The sequence below is a fragment of the Oncorhynchus mykiss genome, chromosome 4 (genome assembly GCF_057628025.1).
Source record: "Oncorhynchus mykiss isolate SJ-2025 chromosome 4, ASM5762802v1, whole genome shotgun sequence".
Taxonomy (NCBI): Eukaryota; Metazoa; Chordata; class Actinopteri; order Salmoniformes; family Salmonidae; genus Oncorhynchus; species Oncorhynchus mykiss.
In genome coordinates, this window is record NC_143025.1 from 27,659,264 (window position 1) to 27,682,854 (window position 23,591).

The 23,591-nt window shown below is 39.9% G+C and overlaps 1 protein-coding gene across 2 annotated transcripts; it reads right to left on the bottom strand.

Moving 5' to 3' along the window:
- Positions 1–1,373: 1,373 nt before the first annotated feature.
- LOC149983967 (uncharacterized) lies at positions 1,374–23,477 on the bottom strand. Of its 2 annotated transcripts, XR_016495189.1 has the most exons (4): positions 23,346–23,477; positions 22,325–22,402; positions 3,294–3,348; positions 1,374–3,067 (listed from the first exon to the last, which is right to left on the bottom strand). XR_016495189.1 is itself a non-coding variant. In XM_090231679.1 (3 exons), exons 1-3 carry the CDS (start codon positions 3,673–3,675, stop codon positions 2,766–2,768), a joined length of 573 nt encoding a protein of 190 aa, XP_090087805.1. In that variant the 5' UTR covers positions 3,676–5,911; the 3' UTR covers positions 1,374–2,765. The 2 variants fall into 2 exon arrangements, 1 of the variants encoding a protein (XP_090087805.1); XM_090231679.1 differs by lacking the exons at positions 22,325–22,402; positions 23,346–23,477 and adding an exon at positions 3,460–5,911.
- Positions 23,478–23,591: the final 114 nt, after the last annotated feature.

Sequence of the window (23,591 nt, forward strand, 5' to 3'; positions counted from 1 at the left end):
CCTAAATACACATAATTAGCCTATTTGGTAATGATGTACAGTACAAATATCTTCTCAAGTCATATTTACCTTTATTTTTCTATAGTTTCCTGGCATCAAAATTGGAATTCCCCTCCACTATTCATGTCCATGGTAATCAAGTAAACAAACTAAAAAAAAGTCATATAAAGTCATATAATCATGTAATCATATCATTTTCTTGTCATGGTGGTAATGACACAATACTTAGAGACGACTGTATTTTGTGTAAAAAAAAAAAGGTATGAAATGGCTTATTCACATCTAATATATAGTTTCCATTTATTTGACTCTTTTTAAACAGGTGTTTTACATATTGTTTTAATTATCAAGACTTTTGTAAGTGTAATACATAGAAGAATGTCAAAAGTCTAGATATGACTTCCAAGGAAGATTTTACTATCATGAAGGAGCGTGCAGTTCAGTGTTAGCACTTTCTATAGCAGTTCCTTCTGTATTATATAAACAGAACTTCCATTTAAAACCCTTTCCCGCAGTCAAATGACCAAATCGCCCTCTAGTGGCCTCATGGGTAGAATGATATTCATATTATTAAAAAAACAACTGCAGATGTTATATTTAAGTCTTCTGTGATATAAAGTGTAATATTGGGATGAGAATTCCAAATTGAATATCTTTGTCTGACATGGTACAGGTGTCTTGTTTTTAATGCCCATAACCATGTGTATGAGGTGTATACTTTTGTTTCAAAGTAGATTTGTTTAAGACTGTCAAGAAGCACTCTGTGACCCTGTGCAGTAAAAGGTTAAAGCCAAAGATTGTCGTGAACCGAAGCTATTATTATCACTCCCTAACCTGACTGCCAAATAACTTCCTCTACCTGACTGGATGTAAATGGTTGCTTATTAGTCATATCCCTTTCAAATCCAATCAACATTCATTTATTCATGAATGAGTGTGTGTGCTGTAATGGACAGCACAGTGGAGTACCAGACACCCACTCACTACAGCACAAATCTGACAAACAACCTGCTCACAAGGAAGTGGATGAATGGCCTTAAGTACTGTAATCAAGAGGGTAGAGATGCTGTTAAGGCTTGGCTGCATAGGGCAGTCATGTGAAATAGATTTGGCTACTTAGGCCTTGCATAGGTATGGCTCAGGTGTAGCCAGCAAACAAACATTGCTTCATGACCATGATGATGAGAAACACTGCATCACGTCTCTGCTGAACTTTCACTTTCTAAATGGTCCCTGCGGTGGAACAAACGCTTACACAATGTCCTCGGGCACACAGTATCACACAATGAACACCCAGTCTTTGACAGACCTGGGCCCTGGAAAAACTTTCAAATCAGCACTGATGACTGGGTATTTGATGTGAGGCTGTGCAGTTTTTTCATATGAAATACTTTATTTGATCCAAAGCATAGTAAATATTCAGAACATTCACTATAACAGGGAAAGCACTGGGTTAAAATAATACAGTAAATATTCAGAACATTCACTATAACAGGGAAAGCACTGGGTTAAAATAATACAGTAAATATTCAGAACATTCACTATAACAGGGAAAGCACTGGGTTAAAATAATACAGTAAATATTCAGAACATTCACTATAACAGGGAAAGCACTGGGTTAAAATAATACCGTAAATATTCAGAACATTCACTATAACAGGGAAAGCACTGGGTTAAAATAATACAGTAAATATTCAGAACATTCACTATAACAGGGAAAGCACTGGGTTAAAATAATACAGTGCAAGATCAGAATTCCTGAAATAATAAGAGTCCTCTTATATCATGCCACTTAGCTAAAGCGACTTACGTGTATATATGTTTTTAGTATGGGTGGTCCTGGGAATCGAACCCACTATCCTGGCTTTGCAAGAAAAATGCTCTACCAACTGACCTACAGAGGACCACAATATAATTACATAGACAACATATTTACATACAATCATATTCCACCATCTTATTATTACATTTAATCACTTTGTAACTTCATGGTTGATCAATACGTTTTACAACTAAAATATTGTAGAACATATAAGGTATGTATGTCTTTCTTGGGATTCCCTGTCCCCTAACATTCTGATAACATACAATAACGATACCAGTATACACATACACTGAGTGTACAAAACATTAGGAACACCTGCTCTTTCCATGACATAGACTGACCAGGTGAACCCAGGTGAAAGCTATAATCCCGTTTTGATGTCACTTGTTAAATCCACTTCAATCAGTGTAGCTGAAGGGGAGAAGACAGGTTAAAGAATGATTTTTAAGCCTTGAGACAATTGAGACATTGATTGCGTATGTGTGCCAGGGTGAACTGCAACGCTGCTGGGTTTTTCACACAACATTTTCTTGTGTGTATCAGGAATGGTCCACCATCCAAATGACATCCAGCCAACTTGACACATCCGTGGGAAGCATGAGTCAACATGGGCCAGCATCCCTGTGGAATGCTTTCAACACCTTGTAGAGTTAAATGCCCCAACGAATTGAGGCTGTTCTGAAGGTAAAAGGGGGTGCAACTCAATATTAGGAAGGTGTTCCTTATGTTTTGCACAATCAATGCATAATTATTGTACACAAGTGAACACGTATGCATGTAATGTACCAGTATTTACTGCCCGATTCTTTTAAGCAAACGTTACGGTTTTAAGTTGCGTGTAGAAATGTATCAGCTCCATTGTTTATGTTGTTAACTCAGTCTTTAACGGTATCTTACAGAGTGCGGCATAACCCTTCTAGACTGTACTGTTTCAGTCCGGTCACTGCTCGACGAGCTCGTAGACTGAGAAAGTGCTCTCTTTCAGTTTGGGTTTGCCCGTGTTGAAGACGAGGTAAACCCGACCACCTTTCAACAACTTGACCTCCGTAGCGAAGGTGATCTCAGGGCAGGTTCCGTTGTTGGTTTTGATCTTACGGCTGCTTTTGAGTTTCCAAAACAGGTAGACTTTCCCCTTCCCTTCTGCCATCGTCACCTGGCCATGGATGAAATAGATGGCGTCCTTTGGGGCGATGAAGATGTCATAGTCGTATTCGTCTGTTTCATCTTCTGACGGTTTGCCCTCTGAAGACAGAGGAGAGACAGTTACAGTTACCATCTGTGTATTGGATGCGCAGTTGTTCTTGCCATAACCAGAGCCTTGAGTCTATTGCTGGGTCTACTTATTTCATTACACTGAGAGACAGTTAACATACACTTACAGTACATAAAGGACGTGCAATGTACTACCTGAGATAGAGATTACTGTGTGATATGAAGACCATAGGAGAATAAAGACAGAAGCATTAACCTTGAAGTATGAAGGTCTTGTTTAATTTCACTGTGCAATTTGCTTGTCCAGTTCCCTAGAGAGAGAGAGATGAGAAATACAACTTTGCACGCGCGCGCACACACACACACACACACACACACACACACACACACACACACACACACACACACACACACACCCTTACCTGTGTGGCTGTCTGGGTGTAGAACCCAATGCAGAACCCCACGAATAGAGCCATGATCACGAGCCCCATCACTGATACCAAGGCAACCACACACCTGAACCAGGGGTAGAGGGCTACTGGTGAGAGGGCCCCAGGAAGGAACACCTTGTTGTCTATATGTCTGTCTGCCTGTTTGTCCATCTGTAAGTTTACCTGACAGTCTACCAGTCTCTCCATTCTGATGTGTGTGAGTAGTGTGTCTACTTGTCTGACTGGCAGTCCTGACTGTGTTCCTTATCAATAGGAGGGAGCTCCTTTCTTCCCACCCACTGTTATAAGGCAGAGATCCTGAGTCCGGCCCCCAGTCAGCCAGCCAGCATGACACATTTCATACACTTCTCTTTGGCCCGCCTACAAACACTGCTCTACACACACACTTGCCCTGCTCCTTTTTAATGGCACATGCACAAAGAGGAAGGAAACATTTTGTTACGGACAGCCAGGCCGCTGTGTGTGCGTGCATGTGTGAGCGTACTTGAGTTTGTTGCATGCAAGTGCACGTTGGTGTGTGTCTCAGACTGTTCCCAGTACCAAGGCCATTCCCATGCAGACATCAGTATGAGTCAGACTGCCAGGAACAGACCTCTATATCACTCATGTATTCTTCTAGTTACTGTTGTTAATATTGCAGCTCATCTTTACAACCCGTGCAACACATACACACTATTTATTTTATTGATATCATAATGGGAGAGACGTTCCATTATCAGATCCAGCTGAGGTCTAGACCTTAGGGAATGATTGGTACCAAATACTATGCTCTTAGTCTTAGATATATTCAGGACTCATTTATTACAGACCACCTATTCTGAAACTAACTGCAACTCTCCGTTTAGATTTGCAGCGATTTCACTAGCTGTGGCCGCTGACGTGTATAGGGTTGAATCATAAGCATACATAGACACACAGGTTGTGTTTAGGTGCTGCAAAGAAATACATACTAAAGCTAGCTACAGGTGGCCCAAAACAGAGCAGCACATCTTGCACTTTATTGTTCACATAGAGCTCATGTCAACTAAATGCATGTTGACCTTCCTGTCTCAAAGTAGAGGAGAGATTGTCTGCATCACTTCTTGTTTTTGTAAGAAATATGAAAGTGTTTAAAACTAAAAACGGTCTATTCAATCAACTAACATACAGCTCTGAAACACATTCATATTCCACAAGACATGCAACCAGAAGTCTCGTCACAGTCCCTATAGCCAAAATTAATTCAAAGCAACACACAGTAATATATAGAGCCATGATAGCATGGAGCCCCCTGGAATCACAAATCACTCAAGCAAGCAACAAAAGCAGCAACATTTGCTTTAAAAAAATAAATAAAACAGCACATCACAACATCTCTGACCTAAATAGCTTGTAGCATCTTCCTCCCAAGCACATCTGGTGTTTGGGTTCAAGTTAAAGATATGATGTGCCCTTGGCATGAGTATATCAGGGCCTGCTTCAGAAAACAATTGTAAGAAAGGCCTCAGTAGAGTAAGGACTCCATTTGATATGATACTCTGTTCAGCACACTGAATAACCAATGTAACAACCTCTCAGGATGTTTAAAGAATATTTTAGCAATGACATTAGGATATCAGGGCCTGCCTCAGTTGGGCAAAGTCTTATTGATGTATGGAATGTAGGGCTTCAGTGTATAAAGTGTGTATTCTTATTTTAAATGTACATATTTTTCTCATTGAGTTGATACCTAAGCATATACTGTGTGAATGTGGTGTAGGGGAATGAAGGTGGAAATGTAAGACAAGTTGCTGATGTGGAAACCATAAAGTAGAAACTTTAGAGGAAGGAAACTACACACCATTCAAGTGTGCTTCATTCATGTCTGTTAACTTGCCTAGTTAAGTAAACATCAAAAATGTGCGCTCATCACGGTGGCAGAGGTGAAGGCCTCAGTGGGAGCCAAGGACCTTGGGTAAACTCCCATCTGATTTGGTTCATATTATAACCACTATCTGATTCATGGGGACGTTGTTCATTTTATGAGTAGGTCCATACCTCAGCTAGCCTGTCATGGGCGGTAGACTATTACACGTTACACTATATCTCAACTATCCCGTTAACGGCGATAGACTGTAACAAGGCTCAAGATTCAAGGCCTGGTTGTTTCATGTTGCTGTTTACCTAATGAAACCCATGGCAAGTGGTAACTATATAACAAAAGGCCTACAAATGTAAGAGGTTACATGTTACCCCAGGAAACCCATTGCGGGTGGAAACTGTAAAAAGTCTACTAAAGTCTATCACAGGATACCCATTACGTGTGGTAACTTTAGAAACAAGGTTGCTTTAGTCACTCAGGGGATTTCAGAGAAGTGTTAAGGACAACAATGGTTATTTGGGTTATCCTTGATGATTTTCTTAAATAGTAGGTGGAGGCGTCACTGTCTGGAGTGCCCTTTTTTGTATCAATATTGCATTTTCGTTTTTGTGTGTTGCACTTGCTTTCAGTAAGTCTATGAATCACATGATTATAAAGACATACATGTATGAAAGCATGCATATGTGACACACACATATGTATGGTTATATTTTAATGTTATTTTTATTCTTTTAGGGAGCCATCCCTTGTATCATTTTTCTAGGCCTCCCAGGTATCTGCATTGAAAGTAATGTACTGTACATTGTCTTCAGAAAGTATTCACACCCCTTAACTTTTTCCACATTTTGTTGTGTTAGAGCCTGAATGGATTACATTTTGAGTTTGTGTCACTGGCCTACACACAATACCCCATAATGTCAAAGTGGAATTATGTTTTTAGAAATGTTTCCAAATTAATTAATTAAATTAAAAGCTGAAATGTCTTTAGTCAATGTGGATAGAATAAGTAGTATATCTGAAGGATAGAATTGTATATGTACAGCAATAGTTGGCTAGGATGGCCTTGACTAGAATACAGTATATACATATTAAATGGGTAAAACAGTATGTAAACATTATTAAAGTGACCAGTGTTCCATTATTAAAGTGGAACTGACAGCATTTTAGCTAGGAAGAACACCTTAAGCCAGGAAGAACACCTTAAAAAAAGAAAAATCTGACAAGCAAAACTTGCAAACTCAAGTTGTGTGTCACTAGATTTGATTTATTACAAGATTAAGGGTATACTTTGCAACTTTCATAAGGTCTGGATGCCTATGGAATACAGTACAACAAAAGGAGTCTGTATTTAAAACATGCCCACGTCAGGGGAGATACTCATTTAGGCAATCCCTAGCTGTTGGGCTGCTCAGTCCTGGCCTTGGGGATCTGCTGTACTGGTAGTTGACACTCTGGCCTTGGCGTAACACACCTGAAACCAATAATGAATGTTTCACTAAGAACCTAAAGCTCACTGGGGTGTGTTGGGTTGGAGCGCTGCAGGGCTGTGGACCCCTATGGACAGGACGGGGTAACCAAGCTATATTGTGTGCAAGTAAAAAGAGCTAAAATCAAATGTTATTTGTCACACATGCCAAGTACAACAGCTGTAGACCTTACAGTGAAATGCTTACTTACCAACAATGCTTACAGTGAAAAGCCCTTAAACAACAAAGTTAATAAAAAATAATTGTTAAGTAAAAAATAGATAAGCAGAAAATAGAAAATAAAAGTAACAAATAATTAAACAGCAGCAGTAAAATAACAAGCGAGGCTATATACAGGAGGTACTGGTACAGAGTCAATTTGCGGGGGCACCAGGTTGGTCGAGGTAATTGAGGTTATAAACTCAGCAAAAAAAGAAACGTCCCTTTTTCAGGACACTGTCTTTCAAAGATAATTCGTAAAAATCCAAATAACTTCACAGATCTTCAATGTAAAGGGTTTAAACACTGTTTCCCATGCTTGTTCAGTGAACCAGAAACAATTAATGAACATGCACCTGTGGAACGGTCATTAAGACACTAACAGCTTACAGACGGTAGGCAATTAAGGTCACAGTTATGAAAACTTTAGGACACTAAAGAGGCCTTTTGTTAGTCACGTCTGTGGAACTTGTTCAGTTTGTCTGTTTTTGAATCTTGTTATGTTCATAGAAATATTTACACATGAAAATAAACGCAGTTGACAGTGAGAGGACGTTTCTTTTTTTTGCTAAGTTTATGTTCATGTAGGTAGAGAAAGTGACTATGCATAGATTATAAACTGACAGTAGCAGCAGCGTAAAAGAGCAGTCTGGGTATACCTTTGATTAACTGTTCAGGAGTCTTAAGGCTTATGGGTAGAAGCTGTTAAGAAGCCTTTTGGACCTCGACTTGGCGCTCCGGTACCACTTGCCGTGCGGTAGCAGAGAGAACAGTCTATGACTAGGGTGGCTGATGTCTTTGCCAATTTTTAGGGCCTTCCTCTGACACCACCTGGTATAAAGGTGCTGGATGGCAGGAAGCTTGGCCCCAGTGATGTACTGGGCCGTACGCACTAGCCTCTGTAGTGCCTTGCAGTCGGAGGCCGAGCAGTTACCATACCAGGCAGTGATGCAACCAGAAGGTCCAATGGCCGATTAATTAGGGCCGATTTCAAGTTTTCATAACAATCGGAAATCGGTAATTTTGGACGCCGATTATTTTTTTTTACACCTTTACCTAATCTTTAATTAACTAGGCAAGTTAGTTAAGAACACATTCTTATTTTCAATGACGGCCTAGGAACGGTGGGTTAACTGCCTTGTTCAGGGGCAGAACGACAGATTTTTACCTTGTCAGCTCGGGGATTCAATCTTGCAACCTTACGGTTAACTAGTCCACCGCTCTAACCACCTGCCTCACGAGGAGCCCGCCTGTTACGCGAATGCAATAAGAAGCCATGGTAAGTTGCTAGCTAACATTAAACTTAATCAATCATAAACACTAGTTATAACTACACATGATTGATGATATTACTAGTTTATCTAGCATGTCCTGCGTTGCATATAATCGATGCAGTGCGCATTCGTGAATAAGGACTGCCGTTGCGCCAACGTGTACCTAACCATAATCACCAATGCCTTTCTTAAAATCAATACACAGAAGTATATATTTTTAAACCTGCATATTTAGCTAAAAGAAATACAGGTTAGCAGGCAATATTAACCAGGTGAAATTGTGTAACTTCTCTTGTGTTCATTGCACGCAGAGTCGGGGTATATGCAACAGTTTGGGCTGCCTGGCTCATTGCGAACTAATTTGCCAGGATTTTACGTAATTATGACATAACATTGAAGGTTGTGCAATGTAACAAGAATATTTAGACGGATGGATGCCACCTGTTAGATAAAATATGTAACGGTTGTCACGGCTGGCTAGGTGTGTAGAGAGGAATCAGGCGCAGAGAGCAGAGAGGTCCAGGGGAAAGATGCACTTTAATGCGGCACTAAAAAGTAAATGCCCAAAACACATACCAACCCAAAACAACGGGTAACACGGTCCAGAGCACAAACACCAACGACACAACGTGAACATCAAAATAATCCCACACAACCAAGGGGGCGGGTTCCACATGCTAAATAGGGAAGCAAATCAAGCACACACAAAGTAGGAACAGGTGTAACTAATGAGACAAAACTAACCGAAAAGAAAAAGGGATCGGTGGCGGTTAGTAGGTCGGTGACGACGACCGCCGAGCACTGCCCACTTCGGCAGGAGTCGTGACAACGGTTGCGTATTTCACTGAAAGAATAAACGTCTTGTTTTCGAGATGATAATTTCTGGAATCGATCATATTAATGACCTAAGGCTTGCATTTCTGTGTGTTATTATGTTATAATTAAGTCTATGATTTGATAGAGCAGTCTGAGCGATGGTAGGCACCAGCAGGCTCATTGGCATTCATTCAAACAGCACTTTCGTGCGTTTTGCCAGCAGCTCTTTGTTGTGCGTCAAGCATTGCACTGTTTATGACTTCAAGCCTATCAACTCCCGAGATTAGGCTGGTGTAACAATGTGATGTGAAATGGCTAGCTAGTTAGCGAGGTGCGCGCTAATTGCGTTTCAAACGTCACTCGCTCTGAGACTTGGAGTAGTTGTTCCGCTTGCTCTGCATGGGTAACGCTGCTTCGAGGGTGGCTGTTGTCGTTGTGTTCCTGGTTCGAGCCCAGGTAGGAGTGAAGAGAGGTACGGAAGCTATACTGTTACACTGGCAATACTAAAGTGCCTATAAGAACATCCAATAGTCAAAGGTATATGAAATACAAATGGTATAGAGAGAATGAGTCCTATAAATACTATATTAACTACAACCTAAAACCTCTTACCTTGGAATATTGAAGTCTCATGTTAAAAGGAACCACCAACTTTCATATGTTCTCATGTTCTGAGCAAGGAACTCAAACGTTAGCTTTCTTACATGAAACATATTGCACTTTTACTTTCTTCTCCAACACTTTGTTTTTGTATTATTTAAACCAAATTGAACATGTTTCATTATTTATTTGTGGTTAAATAGATTTTATTGATGTATTATATTAAGTTAAAATAAGTGTTCATTCAGTATTCTTGTAATTGTCAGTATTACAAATAAATTAATTACAATTTTTAAAATCGTCCGATTAATCATTATCGGCTTTTTTTGGTCCTCCAATAATCGGTATCGGTGTTGAAAAATCATAATCGGTCGACCTCCAGTCAATGCTCTCGATGGTGCAGCTGTAGAACCTTTTGAGGATCTGGGGACCCATGCCAAATCTTTTCAGTCTCCTGAGTGTGAATAGGCTTTGTCATGCCCTCTTCACGACTGTCTTAGTGTGTTTGGACCATGAGTTTGTTGGCGATGTGGACACCAAGGAACTTGAAGCGCTCAACCTGCTCCACTACAGCCCCGTCGATGAGAATAGGTGCGTGCTCGGTCCTCCCTTTCCTGTAGTCCACAATCATCTCCTTTTGTCTTGATCACGCCATGCAGTCATGAGTGAACAGGAAGTACAGGAGGGTATCCCTGAGGGGCCCCTGTGTTGAGGATCAGCGTGGCAGATATGTTGTTACCTACCCTTACCACCTGGGGGCAGTCCGTCAGGAAGTCCAGGATCCAGTTGCAGAGGGAGGTGTTTAGTCCCAGGGTCCTTAGCTTATTTATACTGTAAGCTTTGAGGGCACTATGGTATTAAATGCTGAGCTGTAGTCAATGAATAGCATTCTCACATAGATGTTCCTTTAGTCCAGGTGAGAAAGGACAGTGTTGAGTGCAATAGAAATTGCATCCTCTGTGGATCTGTTGGGGCGGTATGCAAATTGGAGTGGGTCTAGAGTTTCTGGGATAATGGTGTTGATGTGAGCCATGACCAGCCTTTCAAAGCACTTCACGGCTACAGATGTGAGTGCTACGGGTCGGTAGTAATTTAGGCAGGTTACCTTAGTGTTCTTGGGCACAGGGACTATGGTGGGCTGCTTGAAACACGTTGGTATTACAGATTGAAAATGTCAGTGAAGACACCTGCCAGTTGGTCAGCGCATGCTCGGAGTATACATCCTGGTAATCTGTCTGGCCCTGCGGCCTTGTGAATGTTGACCTGTTGAAAGGTCTTACTCACATCGGCTACGGAGTGTGTGATCACAGTCGTCCGGAACAGCTGGTGCTCTCATGCATGTTTCAGTGTTACTTGTCTCGAAGGGAGCATAGAAGTCATTTAGCTCATCTGGTAGGTTTGTGTCTGGGCAGCTCGTGGCTTTGCTTCCCGTTGTAGTCTGTAATAGTTTGTAAGCCCTGCAACATCCAACGAGCGTCGGAGCTGGTGTAGTACGATTCAATCTTAGTCCTGTATTGACGCGTTGCCTGTTTGATGGTTTGTTGGAGGACATAGCGGAATTTCTTATAAGCTTCCGGGTTATAGGAGTCCCACTCTTTGGAAGCGGCAGCTCTACCCTTTAGTTCAGTGCAGATGTAGCCTGTGATCCATGGCTTCTGGTTGGGGTATGTACAGTGCCTTGCGAAAGTATTCGGCCCCCTTGAACTTTGCGACCTTTTGCCACATTTCAGGCTTCAAACATAAAGATATAAAACTATTTTTTTGTGAAAAATCAACAACAAGTGGGACACAATCATGAAGTGGAACGACATTTATTGGATATTTCAAACTTTTTTAACAAATCAAAAACTGAAAAATTGGGCGTGCAAAATTATTCAGCCCCTTTACTTTCAGTGCAGCAAACTCTCTCCAGAAGTTCAGTGAGGATCTCTGAATGATCCAATGTTGACCTAAATGACTAATGATGATAAATACAATCCACCTGTGTGTAATCAAGTCTCCGTATAAATGCACCTGCACTGTGATAGTCTCAGAGGTCCGTTAAAAGCGCAGAGAGCATCATGAAGAACAAGGAACACACCAGGCAGGTCCGAGATACTGTTGTGAAGAAGTTTAAAGCCGGATTTGGATACAAAAAGATTTCCCAAGCTTTAAACATCCCAAGGAGCACTGTGCAAGCGATAATATTGAAATGGAAGGAGTATCAGACCACTGCAAATCTACCAAGACCTGGCCGTCCCTCTAAACTTTCAGCTCATACAAGGAGAAGACTGATCAGAGATGCAGCCAAGAGGCCCATGATCACTCTGGATGAATTGCAGAGATCTACAGCTGAGGTGGGAGACTCTGTCCATAGGACAACAATCAGTCGTATATTGCACAAATCTGGCCTTTATGGAAGAGTGGCAAGAAGAAAGCCATTTCTTAAAGATATCCATAAAAAGTGTCGTTTAAAGTTTGCCACAAGCCACCTGGGAGACACACCAAACGTGGAAGAAGGTGCTCTGGTCAGATGAAACCAAAATTGAATTTTTTGGCAACAATGCAAAACGTTATGTTTGGCGTAAAAGCAACACAGCTGAACACACCATCCCCACTGTCAAACATGGTGGTGGCAGCATCATGGTTTGGGCCTGCTTTTCTTCAGCAGGGACAGGGAAGATGGTTAAAATTGATGGGAAGATGGATGGAGCCAAATACAGGACCATTCTGGAAGAAAACCTGATGGAGTCTGCAAAAGACCTGAGACTGGGACGGAGATTTGTCTTCCAACAAGACAATGATCCAAAACATAAAGCAAAATCTACAATGGAATGGTTCAAAAATAAACATATCCAGGTGTTAGAATGGCCAAGTCAAAGTCCAGACCTGAATCCAATCGAGAATCTGTGGAAAGAACTGAAAACTGCTGTTCACAAATGCTCTCCATCCAACCTCACTGAGCTCGAGCTGTTTTGCAAGGAGGAATGGGAAAAAATTTCAGTCTCTCGATGTGCAAAACTGATAGAGACATACCCCAAGCGACTTACAGCTGTAATCGCAGCAAAAGGTGGCGCTACAAAGTATTAACTTAAGGGGGCTGAATAATTTTGCACGCCCAATTTATCAGTTTTTGATTTAAAAAAGTTTGAAATATCCAATAAATGTCGTTCCACTTCATGATTGTGTCCCACTTGTTGTTGATTCTTCACAAAAAAATACAGTTTTATATCTTTATGTTTGAAGCCTGAAATGTGGCAAAAGGTCGCAAAGTTCAAGGGGGCCGAATACTTTCGCAAGGCACTGTATGTACGGTCACTGTGGGGACGACGTCATCGATGCACTTATTGATGAAGCCAGTGACTGATGTGGTGTACTCCTCAATGCCATCGGAAGAATCCCGGAACATATTCCAGTCTGTGCTATTATTAGACCAATGATATGAATTATATGGAGGGCGTACTGTTTCTGTGTAGATCTTTTTTATTAAACTTTTGTTTTCCAAACCTTTCCCAAGTTGTGTGGCGAGAGAGTTAAGTTATTGACTAGACTGGTTGGTGGTTGGGCGTGCAGGCTGCTCGGGCTGGCTTGGCGGTCTGGCAGAAATTTGATATAGAGGTTGTCTTAATAAAGACAATCAAAAGTATTTGTACTTTATTTGTAAGAGTTGTTCATTTGTTCAGGCTATTGGTTAAATTGCAACACAATATTGATTATTGAATTATCATTCATCTAGTTCAGTCTTATCAATCACTTAAACATATCTTACCTAGCTTGATGACTGGGTAATTTTGCGCAATTTATGTTGCTCTAAATAGAGACGGCTAGAAGGGCCATATTAGATTGTGTAGAAATGCAGGAAATTAGCTTTAGATGCCCCCCAAAATGGGAGGACCACCAGACCCCTCACCAAGTTATGTCCCTCCCACGCAAAGCGATTAACATTTATTGCTAACCAAATGCCACCTGCAGCATCTCTAGCTGTAGCCAATGAAAAACATTATGAGGGGAAACGTTTGTTCACTCACCCACTGCTCCAATGACATGACTAGCTAGGTAATGTTAGGCTCCGTGTTTTTAGCTTGCTGAATAAATAGCTAGTTACATAAATGGATATGCTAGCCCAGGGGTGTCAAACTCAACCAGCACACAGGCCATATAGAAAAAACTATGGAATCGCGGACGAGACATTTGTTTTTTGTTTTACAAAAAACGTGCAACTGAGACCCAAACCGGCCATTGTTTTATAAAACAATATTGCCCTTTATAATGTTAACTTATGCACATAGGATGCTATATATAGCATTTTAACATGTTATGTTGTGGGTAAATTTGACCCATTTCCACTTTTGAGTTGTCTAAAATTCTAGTTAACCCATCTTTTTATCCATGGGTCATGGAAGGGTCATGTACCTACCTTCAAAATGTGGACACACTGATGTGTTGTGGAATGTCTGTGTAGATTTTGTAGACAAACATGATGTTGTGGGTCATTTTGACCCAGAGGATTTCATGTGTGTAGATATTTGCACAGGTCCAAAATAAACAAGTGTCTTTGATGTATTTTGTTTTGACTGGTTCTGGTTGCACTTTTAGAATTATGTTTGAGTGTAAATGACTTTCCCAAGTTTCTCCTTCTGAGTGCGAGAGCAGCAGATCTCTGACACAGACACTCAAAAATGAGCTCCAACAGATTTTCAGTCAATGAAGCCTTAGCAGAAATTCTGGACTGACAGTGAAATAGAAGAAGAGGTTTCAGAGACAGAGGACATTTCAGTGATAGAGGACAATGCTGTTGAGGTTACAGATTGTGAATTTTTAGTTGGTAGAATTCAGAGGGGCCTGCCATACCATCCCCTCCATCAGATGAGAGAGCATGCAACAACCATCATCCAGAGAAGAGAGGACATGGAAGTCTAAAGATGGTCATATAAAATGGTCACTGTCATAACAATGAAGTCAAGGAAGACTGTCAGCTTCCAATGTAATCAAAATTGTTCCAGGGCCTACACAATTTGCTCTGCTCCGCTTGCTAAGACAGTACAACCAGCACCACTTGAGTAGAATGCAAGTAATTAATCTGCAGAATGCACACACGTACATTGTATTCAACATGTGGAGAGAAAGACTGAAGGGATCATTTTGACCAATAGGGTCAAATCCCACCTAAGTGTTACTGTGAAATACAAAAAAAAAAAAAAGCCTACTTGGAGAAACAGAAAATGCTTGTTTGTGAGAAAGGAAATTTGCTTAACAAATAGTTATTAAATGTAGAGTTTTGAAATCAAATGTTCTTGCATTTCTTCTTTCTGAAAGGTCTGACAACAAAATAAAGTTTGGGCTGTTTTTACTTGGTTCTTTGACTGTCTTGCGTGTTTTTTAACTGTGCGGGTCAATCTCACCCATAACACAATGGATGTAAAAAAAAAAAAATATCTGCAAAGCACAAGGGTTAAAACAAAAGAGATAAATAATATATCTGTCCAGCCTTTGCTGCTATGCTTGCAGATGTGGATAATATGCTGCAACCTTAACAAAAAAAGTATTGAATAACTCAAAATAATACAAACTTAGCTATAGGTTGTTGTAACATAAACTTAAAACATGTTGTTGTTGTTGTTTTTTGCACCACATGCATCACCGGTGTGGTTGAATGCAGCATTGCTGTATAGTGCACTCAAAATGTATTGTAGTTGAGTAGCCAAGTTGAATTCACCGATGCCAAGACATCAGGCTGTAATTTCACAGAGTAGATGACTCAACTGTTGACTCATTTAGACTTGCTGGTGTGTCCAATTAGCCACGCTATGACTGACTTGTGATTGTTGCTAGTTTGACTGCATTGACATTCTCAGCCTTTGTTATAGTGGTCCGTTTTTGTTCAAAATATTGAGTCATTGAAACTGAAATGGTGCATCCCGAGAGGTTGGGGGAAGGAAACAATGTACCAGGCCATCTGATTCACAATCTGATAGCAATGTTGTTTGGACTACCAAGAAATGTATTGTCGAATTATTTTAACCCTTCAGACCACAATAGAATTCTAGAATGCTGCTGTAGATAACTGAACATTTTCAAGAGAAAGCTAATTGTCTCACATTATTTTTTTTTTTAAAGACATGGCTCAAAAACAAAACAAATGACAATTACAAATTAACTTAGTTTTAAAGAGCACAACCTCTTATTTAATATGACACCACATTCATGTCAATAGGAATAACACTCATTTTGTCTTCCATTGTATAAAGACACTCATTCTCAACACCACACAACAAAAAACCTGGAGTATTTAAATTGTAGTTATTTGACTAAATTACTCACTCAATATGTACCAAGTATAATATACTTCTAAATATTGTTTACATATAAATAATTATCCAAAATGTGACCAGAGGACAATTTTCAGAAAGTGTTATAAAACCACACGAAGTAGGCTATTTGATTGTTACAGAAGTAAGAATTGTTGTCAATGTAAAAAGGCAACAAAAAAAACTATTCAGACTATTTCAAAATGTAGGTAACCTCTCTCATTAAGATTGAGTACAGACCAGGCCTGAAACAAAATGTAGAAATAGTAGCCTACTTTGACAACAATTCAGTAAATGCAACAAGTATTAGATAGTCAGATAAAGAAAGAAGATATAAAACAACTGTTCAGAGACAAAATATTTTTAGGACAAATTCATATTTCACACTAGATGTTGACCAATTAATCGGAATGGATGATTAATTAGGGCTGATTCCAAGTTTTTATAACAATCGGTAATCGGCATTTTTGGACACCGATCATGGCCGATTACATTGCACTCCACGAGGAGACTGCGTGGCAGGCTGACTACCAGTGCAGCAAGGAGCCATGGTAAGGTGCTAGCTAGCATTAAACATATCTTATTTTAACAATCAATCTTAACATAATCACTAGTTAACTACACATGGTTGATGATATTACTAGTTTATCTAGACTTTCCTGCTTTGCATATAATCGATGCGGTGCCTGTTCATTTATCATTGAATGATAGCCTACTTCGCCAAACGGTTATTTAACAAGCGCATTCGTGAAAAAAAGCACTGTCGTTGCACCAATGTGTACCTAACCATAAACATCAACGCCTTTCTTAAAATCAATATACAAGTATATATTTTTAAACCTGCATATTTAGTTAATATTTGCTGCTAACATTCATTTATTTTAACTAGGGAAATTGTGTCACTTCCCTTGCATTCTGTGCAACAGAGTCAGGCTATATGCAGCAGTTTAGGCCGTCTGGCTCGTTGTGAACTGTGTGATGACCAACTTCGCCAAACGGGGGATGACTTAACAAAAGCGCATTTGCGTAAAAAGCACAATCGTTGCACGAATGTACCTAACCATAAACATCAATGCCTTTCTTAAAATCAATACACAGAGGTATACTTTTTTAAACCTGCATATTTAGTTAAAAGAAATCCAGGTTAGCAGGCAATATTAAACTAGGGAAATTGTGTCACTTCTCTTGCACGCAGAGTCAGGGTATATGCAACAGTTTGGGCAGCCTGGCTCGTTGCGAACTAATTTGCCAGAATTGTACGTAATTATGACATAACATTGAAGGTTGTGCAATGTAACAGGAATATTTAGACTTATGGATGCCACCCGTTAGATAAAATACATAACAGTTCCGCATTTCACTGAAAGAATAAACGTTTTGTTTTCGAAATTATAGTTTCCAGATTTGACCATATTAATGACCTAAGGCTCGTATTTCTGTGTGTTATTATGTTATAATTAAGTCTATGATTTGATATTTGATAGAGCAGTCTGACTGAGCGGTGGTAGGCAGCGGCAGGCTCGTGCATTTGCCAGCAGCTCTTCCCTGTGCTTCAAGCATTGAGCTGTTTATGACTTCCAAGCCTATCAACTCCCGAGATTAGGCTGGTGTAACCGATGTGAAATGGCTAGCTAGTTAGTGGGGTACGCGCTAATAGCGTTTTAATCGGTGACATAACTCGCTCTGAGACCTTGAAGTAGTTGTTCCCCTTGCTCTGTAAGGGCCGCGGCTTTTGTGGAGCGATGGGTAACGATGCTTCGAGGGTGGCTGTTGTCGATGTGTTCCTGGTTCGAGCCCAGGTTGGGGAGAGGAGAGGGGCAGAAGCTATACTGTTACACTGGCAATACTATAGTGCCTATAAGAACATCCAATAGTCAAAGGTATGTGAAATACAAATGGTATAGAGAGAAATATTCCTATAATAACTATAACCTAAAACTTCTTACCTGGGAATATTGAAGACTCATGTTAAAAGGAACCACCAACTTTCATATGTTCTCATGTTCTGAGCAAGGAACTTAAAAGTTAGCTTTTTTACATGGCACATATTGCACTTTTACTTTCTTCTTCAACACTTTGTTTCTGCATTATTTAAACCAAATTGAACATGTTTCATTATTTATTTGAGGCTAAATTGATTTTATTGATGTATTATATTAAGTTAAAATAAAAGTGTTCATTCAGTATAGTTGTAATTGTCATTATTACAAATAAATATTTTTTTGGTTTTTAGATTGGCCAATTAATCGGTATTGGCTTTTTTTGGTCCTCCTATAAATCGGTATCGGCGTTGAAAAATCAGAATTGGTCGACCTCTATTTCACACTGTCACTTTAGTATTTGCATTTTGCCTACAACATGTCATGGAACTTCTGGAAGCATGGCCCTATCTTGCAATGTGGCACAGAACACGTAGAGCTCCCAAAGGAGGTTTCTACACATCTCCCACTCTTTTCCATGTGTCCACTCCAGATGCACACCACCCACCCTCTCTTGCGTCCTTCAAACTTCACCTGATTTCAAATGAGTTACAACTTGGTCCACACACCCTGGTGCAACACTCTTGGCTCCCCTCACAATGTGTGCATTTATGATGACAATGTTGAGCATTTCCCAAAACACATACTTCCACAATTTTCTGCCTGTGCGTCCCACATTGTAATAGTTCCTCAGTTGGTCAAGATGGTCGACCCTGCCCATTTTCTTCTTGTAATCCATCACAAGCTCTGGAACATATATTAGTTCCTACCACTTTTAAAAACAACTCCAAAACCACTGCCACTGTCACTTTCAGGCCCAGGCTGTCTTATACAAGGGTTAATGGTGAGAGTTTGGAGAACACACTCCATGGAAATGTACACGCCCCTCTGGGGTGAGCTCTCCCTCTTCTCTTCCCTCTTCCTTTGCTTCAGCCTCTCCCTCTGTTTCCTCCTCTTCTCCTCTTCCTCTTTCCCCTCCACTCCCACCTCCTCTTCCTCCACAACTCCTCTTCCTCCCTGCCTTTTGCTGCTGAGCCCTGGCTCTTTATTACATTTATTTTTTTAACAACAAACCAATACAGGAAGTACATGCGGGAACACAAGTATGTATAAATAATATACAAAGGACAATTGGGCTAGGGGGGATAGGGGGCGGGGCTAGGGGGTACAACATCACATTACACAAGGACCTTAAGGGACATACATAAACGTATTATTCAAACAGCTTTTTTGTTAGCAGAGTATTTAATTGTCTTAATAAACAGTTCAATTTATTTTTGTAAGATAAGAAAATGTGGTGTTTTGTTTGTAAATTTACATTTGTGAATATGAAATTTGGGCAAAAGAATAATGAAATTAATTACATACAAATGTTACAGCTTATTTCTATCGTAGGTAAAGAATCCAAGCAGTACATCTCTCCACAATAGTGTAAAATCTTCATAAATGTGTTCAATTATAAATCTACTGATGTCTTGCCACAGTTTTCTTACATGAATACAATGCCAAACAAGATGCAACACTGTTTCTGGGTGGTCATTACAAAAGGAGCAATATGAGTTGATGTTTTCCTTAAACTTCTTCATATAGTGGTTGGCAGGATAATATTTGTGAATAATTTTAAAGGAAAATTCCTTAATTTTGTTAACAAGTAGGTATGTGTGTGGCAACATCCAAACTTTTTTCCAACAGATATTATCAATAAATCCATTCCAATAAGGCATGACATAAGGTAAAACAAGGATCGTATCGCTCTGTTGTTGAATGGACCAAAAGAGAAACAAATCTTTCCTACTGATGAGTCAACATGGTCAATAGAAGGTAGGCTCTGAGGGTCAGGTCTTGACACGTTCCTGAATAATAAAGCAACACCTGAGGGAATGGCATCTAAAACAATTACAAAATCTTTAGGTGTTACAGGGACCTTGTAAAGTGATAAGAATTCCTTATAACTGAGTAAAAGACCCTCTGCATTTACCAGTTGGCTCACCAATAGGATATTATTTCGGAACCAATATTCTAAAAACAAATAAGTATTTTTATACAATATCTCCCGATTATTCCATATTAGAGGTCGACGGATTAATCGGAATGGCCGATTAATTAGGGCCGATTTCAAGTTTTCATAACAATCGGAAATCTGTATTTTTGGCCGCCGATTTTGCAGATTTTTAAAATGTATTTATTTTTTATACCTTTACTTAACTAGGCAAGTCAGTTAAGAACACATTCTTATTTTCAATGACGGCCTAGGAACGGTGGGTTAACTGCCTTGTTCAGGGGCAGAACGACAGATTTTCACCTTGTCAGCTCGGGGAACCAAAGTTGCAACCTTACAGTTAACTAGTCCAACGCTCCAACCACCTGCCTCTCGTTGCACTCCACAAGGATACTGACTGCCTGTTACGCAAATGCAGTAGAAGCCAAGGTAAGTTGCTAGCTAGCATTAAACTTATCTTATAAAAAACAATCAATCAATCATAATCACTAGTTATAACTACACATGGTTGATGATATTACTAGTTTACCTAGCGTGTCCTGCATTGCATATAATCGATGCAACAGTGGGGGATGATTTAACAAAAGCGCATTTGCCATCGTTACCTAACCATAAACACCAATGCCTTTCTTAAAATCAATACACAGAAGTATATATATATTTTTAAACCTGCATATTTAGCTAAAATATATCCAGGTTAGCAGGCAATATTAACCAGGTGAAATTGTGTCAGGGAGTCAGGGTATATGCAACAGTTTGGGCAGCCTGGCTCATTGCGAACTAATTTGCCTGAATTGTACGTAATTATGACATAACATTGAAGGTTGTGCAATGTAACAGGAATATTTAGACTTATGGATGCCACCCGTTAGATAAAATACCGAACGGTTCCGTATTTCACTGAAATAATAAACGTTTTGTTTGCGAAATTATAGTTTCCGGATTCGACCATATTAATGACCAAAGGCTCATATTTCTGTGTGTTATGTTATAATTAAGTCTATGATTTGATAGAGCAGTCTGACTGAGCGATGGTAGACAGCAGCAGGCTCGTAAGCATTCATTCAAACAGCACTTTCGTGTGTTTTGCCAGCAGCTCTTCGCAAGCACAGCACTGTTATGACTTCCAGCCTGTCAGCCTAATGGCTGGTGTAACCGATGTGAAATGGCTAGCTCGTTAGCGGGGTGCGCGCTAATAGCGTTTCAAACGTCACTCGCTCTGAGACTTGGAGTACTTATTCCCCTTATCAACTCCCGAGATTAGGCTGGTGTAACCGATGTGAAATGGCTAGCTGGTCAGCGGGGTGCGCGCTAATAGCGTTTTAATCGGTGACGTAACTCGCTCTGAGACCTTGAAGTAGTTGTTCCCCTTGCTCACGCTGATTCGAGTGTGGCTGTTGTCGATATGTTCCTGGTTCGAGCCCAGGTAGGTGCGAGGAGAGGGACGGAAGTTATACTATTACACTGGCAATACCAAAGTGCCTATAAGAACATCCAACAGTCAAAGGTATATGAAATACAAATGGTATAGAGAGAATGAGTCCTATAAATACTATATTAACTACAACCTAAAACCTCTTACCTTGGAATATTGAAGTCTCATGTTAAAAGGAACCACCAACTTTCATATGTTCTCATGTTCTGAGCAAGGAACTCAAACGTTAGCTTTTTTACACGGCACATATTGCACTTTTACTTCTCCAACACTTTGTTTTTGCATTATTTAAACCAAATTGAACATGTTTCATTATTTGAGGCTAAATGGATTTTTATTGATGTATTATATTAAGTTAAAATAAGTGTTCATTCAGTATTGTTGTAATTGTCATTATTACAAATGTAAAAATAAAATAAAAAACGGCCTATTAATCGGTATCGGCTATGTTTGGTCCTCCAATAATCGTTATCGGTGTTGAAAAATCATACTCGGTCGACCTCTATTCCATATATAATATCTGTGTGGAGAAAAATTATGCTTATAAATTAAGGACCATGACAAGAAAACATGCCGATGAAAAGCAGAAAGCTTCACTGGAACTTTGTCAATATTATAATTGCAAACCAACATGAAGTTAAGGCCACCAAAGGTAGAGAAGACATGATGAGGAATAAAATTCCACATAGAAGTGGGTCTTCTTAGGAATTGTTTTATCCAGTTGATCTTAAAAGTATTATTTAAGGTAGTAAAGTCCAGAAAATTCAGCCCACCATTCTCATAAGTGTTCATTACAACAGTTTTCCTAATGTAATGGGTACGGTTTCTCCAAAGAAAGTTGAAAAGCATCTGGTCTATCTCCTTGCTTATTTTACTGTCAAAATATAAAGATAGAGCGCCATATGCTAGTCTAGAGATACCTTCAGCCTTGGTTATTAGGACTCTTCCTTTTAAAGATAGCCCGGACTCTCCACATCACCTCCTTTGCTTTCACTGACCTAGAGGAACAGAGGGAGAAGAGCAACACATAGGATACAAATGTGGTCAGGAAAATAATCTCTCACACACAGAGGGACACGGTGTGTGAGACTCGCTCTCTCTTTCTTTTTCTCAACCACAAAAAAAACTTTTCCTAATAAGGGGTTTCCATAATAAATTGTGTGATCAAGTTCCACGGCTCCCATTCCACACACAAGCTCTCTCTCCTCCAATCAACTATTCTTTCTTGCATGACAGGCTGAACTACAGAGTTCGCCAATGTTAGCTGATTAGTTACGAAGCTGGGACAGTTTCCAAATGAATTGCATCTGTAGAAACAGCAAAAAACTATCGACTTGTTTCCAGGCTATGTAAACAAATATCCACCTCATAATATGAGCTCCACTGCACGGGCATCTGTTACCCTAACACGACAGTTAAACTGTCAAATAATAGGAATACGAGGCAATGTATGGACTATGAATATCTGCACCTAGCAAACATCAGAAACCATAACCAACAGATAAACACAAATGATTCAAGCCTTCACGTCGGTGGCTAGTTAGCTGGATATCTGTATGGCTAGCTAGTGAAAGTGACAGCAGCGGTTGACACTTCGTGAGCGCAGCCCAAATTTACCGCTACACGCATTTTCCTGCCTGGCAGACTAACGTTAATTAACTAGCTAGCTGTAGCAAGCAGCTTGGGTCGTTTCCATATGAATTACATCGGTAGAAACAAAAACAACCAACTAGTTAGCTAACTATATACAACTAAACACTGCAACTATTTCCATGAGACAGAGAGCAATTATTCGAGCTCCACCGCTGATGTCCTCGCCTGTACCAACCACGTTATTATGACATTACAGGATTTGCTCATCCGAGAGCTATTCCCCAAGTTTCACAGCATCAAACATCAACAACACCAAACATTTATCTGCTTTTTACTTATTTCACTCACCTCGACATCATCGCTTTTTAAACGATTCGGACGTTTCCGAATCTACATCACCAACCAACCTCTGCCTCTTTCACAGTGAAAAGCCTTGTCTGCGTTGGCGCGGTCATTTTGAGTAATGAAGAAAAAAACATTTAAAAGTAAAATGACAGCACACCCTGTTTCCGGTTGATGACAACAGCCACGCGGATACGACAAGCAAATTCATTTTGCGATATTGAGAGATATTATTGTTAGAAAAACAAGGCA